Here is a 13,649-nt window from a genome sequence, read left to right as displayed (position 1 = left end):
ATATTTGTTTTGGATATCTGACTGATTGTTGTAAATCTGTTTTATCTTACCCCCTAGATCGTAGTAAAAGTCCTCGTCTATTCAAGTTCCTGTGATACAACTACATCGTACATGTACATTTTACAGCCATTAATACGCTTTGTGAAACACAAATGAAAAGTTGGTCTAAAGCAATAAAGGACGGATCATGAACCTGAAGTAAAAAAACATGTTTCCCTTTCTTAGAAACAGGAAGTCCCTGATTCTGAAGAAGTTTCGTTTTTATTAATCAGATGAAATGAATTATTGAAGACATGATATATGTTCGTACACATACATGTAAATATGGCCATTTTCATTGTAAATCTAGGATAAACAAGTACATGTATCAATGAATTAGAATTCGTGCTTCCCCCACTAAGTCTATTCCATAATTAACAATGGGAAAGTTGAATTTTGAAACCCCCCCCCACCCACCCCCAAAACAAACAAACAAACAAACAAACAAACAAAAACTGTTTCTTTTCACATTTTACTTATAATTTGTTTTAATATATATTTTTTCATTTTTAATAGGAATCTTCACGTTGAAATAGAAAACGTTTATATATACACTAGTGTACTATGTGAAGGACAGACAAATAGAAGTTTACAGGTTGGAATAAGCTTTGATACAATTACAATGTCTTGAGAAAATAATAAATGTAAATACATTGTATATATTTATGTTTTCATTAAAGAATCAACAATGCGCCTGGGGTCAGAAATCCTTTTAAAAATAATTTCCCTCGAAACGTGGGCACAAAATGAGCAAATAGTAGCCTGAAACCACCCATTTTCTAGAATCTCCTGTTTGAAATCTCTCGACCCGCACAAACACTGCTGCCGTCAACCTTAAGGAGGTAGACCTAGGGTAAGGGACATAACTCTTGAAATTAGCAATATGTTTGTATCATATTCAATTTCACCAAAGCTTATCAAGCTTTCATTTAATTTAAAAACAGAATGAAACCAACCCATGTTTCCAAGATGCTTACACGAGATTGATGTAAAATGCTGAAAATAAACATTCCAATGATGTGTAAGAGTTGTGTCCCTTAGGTTACCTCCTTAATTGGCAAAGAACTATGATAACTGGTACTATATTTGTATATGTGACTTTATATGTGTCTATGCTTGTGTGTTATACGTATAGAAGTGTCCATGTGTTTGTGTTGTGTTTCATTTCACACGTTTTGCATTGTACTATACTAGCCAATTACACTACTAGTAAACCTTTCATAACTTCGAGTTTTCTTCTTTATATGATTTTCCCTTTGAGTCCTTGCATTTGAAAATGCCCCAAACTCTTTCTTGCTGAACAGCGGCTAAAAGAGTCAATGAACTACCTGCTAGAACGGTTATACCTAGTATCATAAACCATTGACTCGGGTTAGTCTCAACGAGCTGGGCCCAAATTGTGTTCCAGATTAGTGCACCGGCATTGCCTCCAGCGCCAACCAGTCCCGACACGATACCGACATGTCTAGGGGACACATATGGGACAATTGAAAAGGTCGTACCCTCAGACATCTGGACAAAGATGCTAAAAATTACCATTACACCAATGGCCGAAGGTATAGTGGTCATGTTACTAAAGATAATAAGCATAACACCCTCTCCCACAAGACAAGTAAAATGAGCCAACAATCGTCCTGAAAGTTTAAAATGTTTCCGCAAAATGTCAGAATAAATGCCTCCCATAGCCCTGGCAAAAATATTCATGAGTCCAAATAATGATGCTATCAAACTAGCGTTATCTTGATCCAATATGCTACATTCATCGATGGTGCTTGAAGCTCCAGGTATCGGCGTAGTACCGTTGTATAAGCTAGTGTTACCTGTAGGTGCGCTCGATTCGCAACCTTCTACCTTGAATTTGTACAGGAAGTATAGGTTCATGACAGTATTGACGGCGATTTCAACCCCGAAACACATACCATACTGTATAACAAGAATAAGCACGGTAAAATATGACCAACATCTATCAGCTGAACATTGCAGCCCTTCTTTGATTGCCATTGTCTGGGTGCTTTTGTCAACCGAAGTCTCATTTTCTATAAGGATAAAAACAAAAGATCGAATGTCAGAAATATTGTATAAGCATTTACGACTACTTCAAATTATAATAACTTTTTCAGCAAGTAATATAAGTATGTAAGTATACATATATAAGTAAACCAGCAATAACAAGAAATTAGGCAATCATGCCAGTTAACCTTCCTAAATTAGGGGAAAAGGGGCTCCCACAAAATCAATGAAATATTTAAAATCTCCCGCATAAGCAAAGAGATATGTGAGGGAGGTTTTTGGTTGAACTTCTCTTTTTTTTCTGTGAAAAGTACTGTAATGGAATTTTTAAAGCAAAGCATTGCTGTAACGTGAGACAGTGACAATTGGAGATAATATATCACATGAACTATTCAAATGATTACATTGTAAAAGGTATGGGCAATCCATTTGCCATTAAAATATTTAAAAGGACAGTGGAACCAACTAGTCTTAACCGAACTAACCCTAAATAAACTGATAATTAGTTCCAAATCAATTTCCTATGAACTTCCTTCATATTTTGAACAAAACACCTTCCTAAACCGAACAACGTCTGAACTCCTAAATGAGTTCAGTTTGGACAGGTTTAACTGTATAACGCCCACTTCGATTCTGTATAAATTATTATTATTGAGAAATAGTAACAAGTATGTACCACAGTAATGGATCACATACAATATACGCCTTTAAAAAAACTACTGACGCATTGTACTACAATATACCTGTGTCAAATTTAAAGACGACATGTACATTTGTACATGTAGGTATCTGAATTGTTTTATAAAGCATTTTAAACCTGCAAACGAAATAAGTTTGTAAATGCTTGAGTAAGATCAAGGCGAGTTTATAAAAATTCACGAATCCGTTTATCAGTTCATGGACTAATAAAATGCGTGCTAGATATAACATTCTTTGTTGTTTTTGTCTGCTTCTTGTATGTACTTTCATTTATTTCTTTTTCGGAATGGGTTGGTCCATTCATGTACACAGTAGAAAAAATGATGTTATTTGGCGTATGAATCAAAGTATTTTAGAAATTGTAAATTATTCGCTCCCTTGCCTTTCGTTTTCCCCTTTATTTCATCATATTGGACATCATTCTCAAAACCTCTATTCGGAACTCCTTTCTCTTCATCTTTTTCTTCTAACTCCGTATCGACTGACTTTTCGGGAAGCTTCCGGTTCACCCATTTTCCTTGAGGACAGTCATCCGAGGAAAACAGAATCGTGATACCTAGAAGTGTAGGACATGATATTTCATTGTCTTTCATGAGATGTTCATAAAAATACAAATGTATGATAAGGTATAGACGTACATAACAGTGGTGGATCCAAGGGAGGGGTTTCGGGGATTGGAACCCCCCCCTTTTTGGGAAAGTTTAACTTAGTACGATTTTAGGCAAAAACGAGCAAGTAATATCCTGGGTCCCGTAAACCTGTGTTCTTCAAAATCCCTCGAACTGCTTGCATGAAAGGGTTTTAAAGTTGTTGTTATTCATATTTACAAAAAGGAAGGTTTGGAAAGCAGATACGTGTACATGTACAATGTACTTTAGGAGGATTTCGAAAAAAAATGTTAATTTTTAAAGAACTTACCAAGTCGGTGAATATATACATGTTTGCCTTCTTTTGTCATGGTAAGAAAATCTGTCAGATCATTTGCTGAACAGACGTTCGGAAACGGGAATAGGGCGATGATTAAAGTGACCGAAAAAAACCCTAAAATTCATCTACTTATATTTTTTTTCATGTTGTACGGCATAACCAAGCTTGGGACGATGTATGGTTGGGACGATGTGTGCTTCATGAACACCGTAGAAAGGACAGAATTTCAGTTCGCGTTATTAACCGACCATATTTTACAAAATAACCCCGATGCTGACAGAAAACAAACTGAATCATTTTAGATCATTATATAAAAAGGGAAAATGTAAGAAAAATCATGAACTAAAATATGTACTTCATATCCATGTATGTGTCCGGCACAAGATCACGTCGAGTAAAAACAAATTCACAGACAACAGCAGCAACATCAACAAAACAAAATGGAACATTCAACAAGAAACAAACACACAAGCACAAACAAAACCGACTGTACACAAGAATCTAAGGCTAGTTTATTCTGACTCGAAATTAAAAAGTTCTATGTCAATCAAACTACACCTCAGTGGCTTTCAGATCTATTTCCAAAACAAATTATAACCGTGAGTGTAATGACGGGAGTAATGATCGTCACAAGGGAGAAGCAATTCCGTGTATCACTACTATTCCGACACGGAATTTCGGGTCATCCACTTCCATATATTACTTAACTGGTTAAAAAGGTCGTGAGCCTCTTATGCACCCCATACTTCTACAATTACTACATGTACTAACTACCATTACTTCATATCAGCGAAAAGTCAGTAATTTCAATCAGATAAAACCGTCTCATGTGGTATTAATTAACCTGCAGTATAAAGTTTTACCAGTCAATAATGCCCGGTTACGAATTTAGAGTTACGTCCCCTAATTAAAACGCATTCGTAATCAAGCAGTTGTCAATGTAAATATGCAGAAATACAATTTGCATGGCGTTCTGAAAAAAAATTGAGGATATGGTTCCTCAATGAAATAAACATAATAGTTGTTGATAAACTAGTCAATATCGTGACATTTAGACTGCCCGTAGGACAGTTTAATTTCTAAATATCAAGATATTGACCAGTCTATCGACAACTATTATATAATTACATGCACTCTTAAGTTGTCCAGAACAGTGATGGATCTAGGGTATTCCGGGGAAGGAAACGTGGGCTCCCTCTTCCCTTTTTGGAAAAAAAATGTTAATTTCGTGCTAAATGGTGTTAAATTGATCATAAAATATCCTGAACCCCCTTTTTGTAACGCGCTAGACTTCTTACAAATCTGGAAGGAACAGTGTTATGTAGCTACAAGATTGAAGTCATCACTAAACAAGTTTTATGGTCGTCATCATGAATTCGTGGATTGTTACGCTGTATTCATCTGCACCATGAGAATTGATTAACCGTGTCATAGTTTTCCTTAAAGTTTCCTCTTTCGTCTACCATGGACTCGACTTTTTATGAGCAAATCTGTAGGTGTTTCTAGAAAAACAGAGGACATTTACCCTACCGGTGCACCTGGTCTATACTCTTAGACTAGTTTTTGGTGGAGTCCGGGTTGCTCGTTGTATCTTTGTACGTGTTTTGTCGGTTAATATCTCATGTCCTTTGTTGGAATATATTCGTTAGATTTCTGTTCGATTCTTGGTCCCCTTCATTTTTCCAAAGCATGATCAAATAATCCTAGACTATTGAACTATTTTTTAATCCTTGTAAAATCTTCTTTCGTTATTCCAAATTAAAATGTATTTCAGGACAATAACAGCAGTGAACATCAAGCAATATAAACGTTGTCGCTTCATTGAACCAAAAAAAAATCATACTTATTTATTGAAAGGTCAACGTCCCATATTCAAATGTACTAATGTACTTGATTTTTTCCCTTCAAAACGTGCTGGAAGAACACGTGCTATTAGTACAGGTTATGTAAATAATTAAATTTGCAAATTATGTTCAGAAGGATAATTTACTGTATACGTATTAATCGTGCGATACGAACGTACATGTGTAGTTATTAACTTGCACTGTTTTCGCGATGGACAGAAAAGCGCTAAAAATAGAATCAGGAAATTGACTTTACACGTGCCCCGTGCGGGTCCGGGTGTAAAAAGAATTGACCCACAGCAATGCTAAGCTTGTGGTAAAAGGCGACTCAATAGTGCTCAGAACCCTACTCAGGTTTAGGACGCTCTGAGGTGTACAAATGTATGGTTCCATGTGAGGGAACATAGATGTTGAAAATGAGGGAGGGTCCAGGCTTTTATTTGGTTAATTTTGCTCAAATTTTGCAAGATATTAATTGGTTATTCTTAAAAGTTGGGATCCACCTTTGGATTAGCCACTGATTTTGAAACTTTGTTAATTGTAAAATGCAACATGTGCACACTCATATTTCCACAGACGAACCAGTGGTAATAAAATCTTTCACCTAAATCACGTATCATGCTTTCAATAAACTATATGTACTTATACATGTAAATATTTGAAATGTTACTGAAATTATAGCTTAAAAATATTATTTTTTTTTAAAATTTTATATTATAATAAAACAAGTAACGTCAGATATACAATTATACACAAATGTAAAAATTTACCCTACGGGAGCGTTCATTTAAAGATTTACCCTAAAGGAGCGTTCATTTAAATATGTTTCATGATTATAATTTATATATCCCGTCGTTTCTTTGTTAACTCTGAAACCATATGTGCAGTTGTATTTTGATCAATAGCATGCCTTCCATTATTTTCACATGATTTTCGGTCTAGTGCACCCTATCAATAAAAAATCAAACGTTGCTTCCTGAACTACTCAGTCCCATATAATCACGGTTTCCAAAGGGGAACAATGACACGTTACGTTACATATCCACAGTAATGATATATTTTGTAATTTTATAATATCTAACGTAAATAATGACGCACTTCATACACGCACATAATTATGTTGATTTTGGAAATGACTTGATTCATTGTATACGTTTGTGGTAAAATTAACCTTACCTATTATTACGCATACTGCTGCAGGTATGGCAACTGCTATTTTCCATGCTAAGAATTCATCAGCTCCGCACTTCTTTACAAGCTGGAATAGGCCAGGCATCAAGAGAAACGTAAATCCTCCTCCTAAATTACCCCAACCTCCAACTAAGGCATTGGCCGTACCTACAATCTTTGGGCTAAACATGGCACTAGACCAAAACTGACAGGGGACGAAGGTGCCACCGAGAACTCCGATGAACAGTCGCAGAACTATCAAGCCGGTGGCTGTTTTTATTAGACCAGATAACGCCATTGGTATTGCTCCGCATATAAGAAGGCCTGCCATAGTCCTCCTTGGTCCAAATTTATCGCATAATGGCCCGATAATAACTCGAACTGCAATGGTTGCAGCAACGCTTGCAGTACCTGAATTTGCAAGATCAACCTTTGAGAAGCCAAATTCTTTTCTAATGGTTGGCAACAGAGGCTGTATACCGAACCATGAAGTAAACGCAATGAAGAAACAGAACCACGACGAGTGAAATCCTCTCATGTGCGGTCTTGCTACACTAAACAACCGGAACTGCTTTGCCTTTCCGAGGTCATCTTCCTCGATTTGTTTTGCTTGGATCGTTCTAAAAATCTTTCCACAGGATGGCATCGTTATTCTACAGGAAATAAAATATTCTCTTTCTTATTCAAAAAGCACGAATAACACAGAAAATAAAACGCATTCAATCAAATATTTAGTTAATTATACATGTATAGTGACTCCGATGCATTCTCCTGTAACTTATTTTTTTGTATGTAAATGGTGCAATTATGTTGAAATTACAACAATGCTTGTATGCTTCGTTCTCGATTTTTTTTTTATCCGGAACGCTTTCAGAACTTAAAAGATTGAATACTATTTAGTCTGCTACATTAATATGATGCATCAGAATGTTTAGCGTGATATTTTAATCATCGTATCGTGTCCTTCATGCCACTCTATGGATAACTCGCACCAACCTTCTTCTCTCACCTTCACTTTAGAAGGGCTAAACCTTTATTTTATTTTGATACCTATAAGTTAACATCCCTAAGCGTAGAGACGTGAGGTTGAAATCACATTTTGACATTTAAGTACACACATTTTGTACATTTTAAAAATGTACATTCTGTAGTAAACTATCCAAACAAATTTAGTTTGGTAAGTATAGACGATTCGTACTCGACAAAGAATGGCAGGAAGGCAAGCTGACACGGAAATTAAAATTTCCATTTCATTTTTTCTTGTTACCCAATGCTATATTCAGGGAATTCAATGCACCTACAAAGGAAAACTTTTATTATGAGCTGACATTTAATGCGTTTTATTATTGTTTTGCTTCATGCACCCATTCTAATGTATATTTTGCAGAAACTATCTCATTTTTTAACGTGCACTGACTGTATAATCGTCGATCAAAGCACAAGCACGTGCAATCACCTCCACAGACCTGTAACCGCTTCCTGGTCTACTACAAATCACTCTTCAAGATTATAGTTGTTTCCTTGGTACTCCACTAATTTGCATATTGAGGCGGGTAAAGTACTGAATGTGGCAGAGGTATAAAACTTGCGAATGGCGAATATACCCTCTGCGCAAGAGATTGATACATAGATGATCAGTTCAAATTTCCATTTCATCTAAACTGTGATGCTCTCATGAATCAACGCATTCAAAATCACATCTTAACAAAATTTGGAAACAAAACTTTGAGATTGGGATACTTTCGCAGTAAAGGAAAAGAGCAGATATTCCAGCATTAAAGAAGTGCTATTCCCATTACAGAAAAGAATAGGAAAGTAGTTGTGTTTTTTAAGCTGAAAATGATAAATGCATTTAATGCAGATACACAAATTAAGCAGAAGAGAAGGAAGAACATGTGCGTGCAGTACTGATGGCTTAGACACAAAAAGGTAAGAGAAGCGTTCCATTCTGGATGGAGCAAATAAGCGGCCAATGTGACAAAGAACGCATATCAGATTGCTTGAAGTTTTATGATTGGCTAACAATTCACGTCTTCCTGTTTCATGATAAGTCGGATGCGTAAATCTTTCATCTCTATTGATCAAAATATCGATATAAATTTGATAAACTACCCCTTCTCATTTTTGTTAGATATTTCAATTACAGAACCTTAAAAAGTCATAAAAAAACATGAATGAAATTAACATTAACTAGCTAAAATCAATAAAGATAAAAATCAACCCCCACAGTTCAGGTGCTGAAAAAGTCCTCAATTGTTTTCCTTAATTGAAAAAAAAACCAAACATATAAACAAAAACAAAAAACAAAAACAAAAACAAAGTTAAAAAAAAAAAACAAAAACAAAAAAACAAAAAAACACTTCCGGTATTCTGTACAGTATTAGCTTCTTACCTTTTTCTACTTTCCAAATCAAAATCTTTGTAAGTTGTGTGTTTATTTACGAAGACACGAGAAATCAAAATCTCCTTTATAGAAAGTTACGTAACACATGCAGCATTTAGATCAACGCGACCTTTCCTTACATTTTAAGAGTGCAGGTTTTAGTGTTGCTTTTTGAAAAAAAATATATTATCAAAATAAGATTAGGTTTTTTTGTCGTTCACTCGCATATCCTTGTAGCTATCAACCACAAGTAAATGTTTAATTTATCTGCTGAACAACGTGCACAATATCAAGTCCTCAACAAATTGTGGTTTGAGAAGTATTATTGGGCCGGTGTCTTTCGTATTATAAGCTGCAGGATTATTTTTGTGACAATATTTGGTTTTGACATATATCTGCAGAACGTTCTTTTGTTCTGACTGAATATTAAGTCTCTTCTCAAAGTAGTAGAGCGAGGATTGAAGGACATGTCTATCAAATACTAACAGCTATATAAAAATTCTAACAAATATAAAAATGCCAGTGGCAAATAATTTTTTCTAAATTGTATTTTGTGATTGCTTGATTGTTTGAATTAAATTCATTTAAAGGGATTCAAATATTACAATTTTATCCAACATTTTACGTCGTTCGTCTACCGTGCGTTTAAACTAAAAGCGTTCGTTGATCGTGCGTTAAGTGAGCGTTTATCGTGCGTTTAGGTATCGTGCGTGCGGTAAACCTAAACGTCTCAAGGAGTGTAAAAGAATTTGTCGGGATTCAATGATAAGAGGTTTTAATTCTACTACTTTTAATTATATCGTAACCATTATAATCCATCCCTTTTTCGTATCCGTTTCTCTTCTTCTTTGCGGGAGTGATCGTAGGGAACGTTATATAACGACTAGAAACTTATTCTGGTTAATTAGATCGTTGTTAATTGCTTGTTGTAAGTTCGCAGTAAACGTTGTTTAATGGGTAAATATTGGCGTAAATAACATAGAACATAGAAAAATTAGAAAAACCTACAAAGGGGACCTTACTTTCTACATTTAAACCTTAACGGTGTATGCCGATGGAACTATTTTCCTGCGGTGGTGTACATGTAAGTGATACAAGTAATTGCATATGCTAACAGGCTTTTTCGACTGCTATATCAATTCTGATCTTCGATCTAAATTGATTAAAATACACCAAGCAATAAAGCTTTGTTTTGAAATTTGTAAAGGTGTTAGCGCTATAACATGTACATATACAGCACAGGATGTTGACATTAGTACTATTCAAACGTTGAATTTCTTGATTTCACTTAGAGGCTAAAAAATCGAGAAAATCGATTTTGTTATCAAAAAAATAATCAATTACTTATTATCTACACTTAGTGTAATCTATGATTGAAAAATACTCCAAAAGCACAAGTATAAAAACAAACAAACAACAACAACAAAGGGAGACATAAAACAATAGCGAAAACACACCAACACTACCATAATACCAACACCCCCCTAACGTCGACGATGCAGACGAACATTTCAAACTATTCCATTCAATCGACAAGTAATATATCAAGTGACTTTATTAAGTGAAATCAATCAAAATAATTTTGTTTTGTTTTTCATCAGGAAAAATTAACGAGAAATAATACATTTTTAAAATAATACGTATTAAGTAGTGAATTGATTAATAAATAAACAAAATTACAGCCTACATGAATTTGAAAAACGAACAAAATTACGATAATTACGAAAATTTACGAAGCTACTATATGTATATAGGTTACAGACCACCAATTCAACCAATGAGCATTTGGAATGTACGCAAAAATAGTCCTACGCAGAAATTACCCCTGTTCCTCATAGTGCTGTGAAAAAAGTTCTCATCTTATTTAAAAACTTTAAACAGTTTCTGAAAGGAAAAACATTTCTGTACATTTTATAGGTTTTTTATATTTTGCTTCTTGTGATGTGAAGCCTAATCTCCATAATGATTTTTAAATATACCCCTATCTTGTGAAAACACTGGGATTTCCCATGCTATTTATAGACCCTTCACTTCCGGTGACCAGTACTGCACTGCAAGTCTGCTAACCCCACATGCCATTCTGAGGATTGTGAGCTGACATATGTAGAATCATGCTGATATATAGTCCTCTGCAGGTTAAAGTTAAGGTAAAGTCCAGAGAAGCCATTGAATATTGTGAAATTAGCATAGAAGCCTATGGGAAGTGGAATTAGTGGTTTTTAGCCTTAAGATGAAGCCATGGCAAAATGAAAAGTTTCTTGAAATAGCTTTAAACTAGTTGAAGATCTTGTTAACTTTGCCATGAGAGGAATACATAACAAAAATCCTTCAAAATATGCATTTTTTTAAGTTATAGGTCCAAATTATGGAAAATTGGTCTATTTGGCTGATTTTTATGTCCTATCTTGTAAAGTGTAGAAAATTTAGTAAAAATATCAAATATTAAACTTTGAGGGCTATATTTACCTAAATATGGTGGTAATAAGCACTTGAAATCAAATTTTGTGTAGATTTGAGCAAAAATTAGGTTAGAAATGAGGAAAAACTCAGTTTCATTACTGCGGTTAAGGCCATATAAGCATTCCCCTATGGCAACATGGAAAATCCATTATTGAGCACTTTTTTTGCTTTAGGTGCCCTTTACTGGTCATGTTTTAATGTGAAAACACTGTATTTACAAATTTAAAGCCAAATATATCACCTTTTGTGAAAATTTAAAGATTTAGGATTTTTGACATGTGATCAAGAAAAAGGGGGAGGCATGTCAGAAATAAATTTTTAAAAATAGACCAATTTCTCAGAAAATGATTACTTTTAAAACTATTTCTTCATTAATATTGTTAAAAAACAAGTTGTGATTGATATTTTTTATTTGAAAAGTCAGAAAAAGTTCTTTGCAAATATTTAATGCATTTAAGTATGGTAGAATATTGTCACTTTTTTGCTCGCACAACTTGGTTACCCTATATTTAAAAATCAAATATTTAAAAAAGTACTTGTCACATTTCACTGAAACTTTGCAAATGCATTCAGTATGTGTGTTGCAAGATACCTGTGTAGTTATTTATTTTTTCTAAGACAAAAAGTGACTCTTTAGGTTACAGACCACCAATTCAACCAATGAGCATTTGGAACGTACGCAAAAATAGTCCTACGCAGAAATTACCCCTGTTCCTCATAGTGCTGTGAAAAAAGTTCTCATCTTATTTAAAAAATTTAAACAGTTTCTGAAAGGAAAAACATTTCTGTACATTTTATAGGTGAATTTTGCTTCTTGTGATGTGAAGCCTAATCTCCATAATGATTTTTAAATATACCCCTATCTTGTGAAAACACTGGGATTTCCCATGCTATTTATAGACCCTTCACTTCCGGTGACCAGTACTGCACTTCAAGTCTGCTAACCCCACATGCCATTCTGAGGATTGTGAGCTGACATATGTAGAATCATGCTGATATATAGTCCTCTGCAGGTTAAAGTTAAGGTAAAGTCCAGAGAAGCCATTGAATATTGTGAAATTAGCATAGAAGCCTATGGGAAGTGGAATTAGTGGTTTTTAGCCTATATACACAGCTGCATAATGCATTATAATTTAACAGCCTATCGTCCCGGGGGAAATTTGTATCGATAAAATTGCAATGATTTACTACATTAAAAATATTCAAATACTGGATAATATATATATTTAGTTTGTAAATGACTTACCACTTCAAAAATTTACAATTCCCGTTTTTAATTCCATTAGGTAAAGTAAATATTATCTAGATAATTGTGCTCACCATCTAGTAAATAATCTTTTCATTATAATATGAAATCCTTCAATTCCTAGGGTATCACATAAATATATTTATTTTTGTATCATCGTCTTTTCAATAATAATATATCTCGGTTAAAAAAAAAAACCTGCATTCTAATTAGTTTCTAAAATATAATACAAATTGAATGGGAACATTTTTCATACTACTTCTAGAATACAGTTTGATGTAATATGATACAGTTGCTTTTTAAAAAGTTCATAGATTTAGAAATAAATGCGGGACGATGTTTTTTTTCAATTTTCTATTATCCGATTTTCAATTTGATGTCTTTTTGTACAATGCAAATTTTGTATATTGCATAATTCCAAAAAAAAAAAAAAAATGAGATGTCGATCAACTTACATTGTAGTACATCAGGTGTATTTTAAATCGATATATGTTACAAAAGTTGGTTTAAACGTGCCCCCACAAAAAAAAAAAAAAAAAAAAAAAAAAAAAAAAAAAAAAAAAAAAAAAAATCATGCTCCAGTCACGCTGATGTTAATTTAAAAATCTTATCTTTCTGGCCCGTACAAACTTACAAACCATTCATTTGTTTAGGAATGATTTATCTTGTGTGTGGCTATTTTATTGCAAAATACTTTAGTATTTATTTTATGGTTTAAAGCTGACCCATGTAAAACACAAATAGAGGATAGTTATATTTCATATTGGGAAACCTTGTTATTTGTCATTGAAAATAGGTCTTCTAGCAAGTACAAAATGAGAACATATGGAACATTAAAAACATTTATGAAGTGGAAAAAATTCTTTTAAAA

The 13,649-nt window shown here is 33.9% G+C and overlaps 1 protein-coding gene across 2 annotated transcripts; it reads right to left on the bottom strand.

The window, feature by feature from the left end:
* Positions 1–475: 475 nt before the first annotated feature.
* Positions 476–12,899, bottom strand: LOC148605707 (uncharacterized). Of its 2 annotated transcripts, none has more exons than XM_088549598.1 (4): positions 12,779–12,899; positions 6,696–7,342; positions 3,131–3,304; positions 476–2,075 (listed from the first exon to the last, which is right to left on the bottom strand). In XM_088549598.1, exons 2-4 carry the CDS (start codon positions 7,333–7,335, stop codon positions 1,258–1,260), a joined length of 1,632 nt encoding a protein of 543 aa, XP_088405724.1. In that variant the 5' UTR covers positions 7,336–7,342; positions 12,779–12,899; the 3' UTR covers positions 476–1,257. The 2 variants fall into 2 exon arrangements, with proteins under 2 accessions (XP_088405724.1, XP_088405723.1); XM_088549597.1 differs by lacking the exon at positions 12,779–12,899 and adding an exon at positions 9,082–9,301.
* Positions 12,900–13,649: the final 750 nt, after the last annotated feature.

Source organism: Perna viridis, chromosome 10 (assembly GCF_037379345.1).
Source record: "Perna viridis isolate PV_CMFRI_1.1 ecotype Kerala chromosome 10, ASM3737934v1, whole genome shotgun sequence".
Lineage (NCBI taxonomy): Eukaryota > Metazoa > Mollusca > Bivalvia > Mytilida > Mytilidae > Perna > Perna viridis.
The sequence above is the reverse complement of the archived record's forward strand: the minus strand, read 5'-3'. Positions and strand labels throughout refer to the sequence as shown.

Excerpts from the sequence above, each read along its gene's own strand:
- LOC148605707 (XM_088549598.1), bottom strand. The coding sequence starts at position 7,335 with ATGCCATCCTGTGGAAAGATTTTTAGAACGATCCAAGCAAAACAAATC. Across the intron at positions 3,305-6,695 it reads AGCAGTATGCGTAATAATAG|GTATCACGATTCTGTTTTCC; the intron begins GTAAGGTTAATT and ends CTACACTTCTAG. Across the intron at positions 2,076-3,130 it reads AATAAAGGGGAAAACGAAAG|AAAATGAGACTTCGGTTGAC; the intron begins GCAAGGGAGCGA and ends TTATCCTTATAG.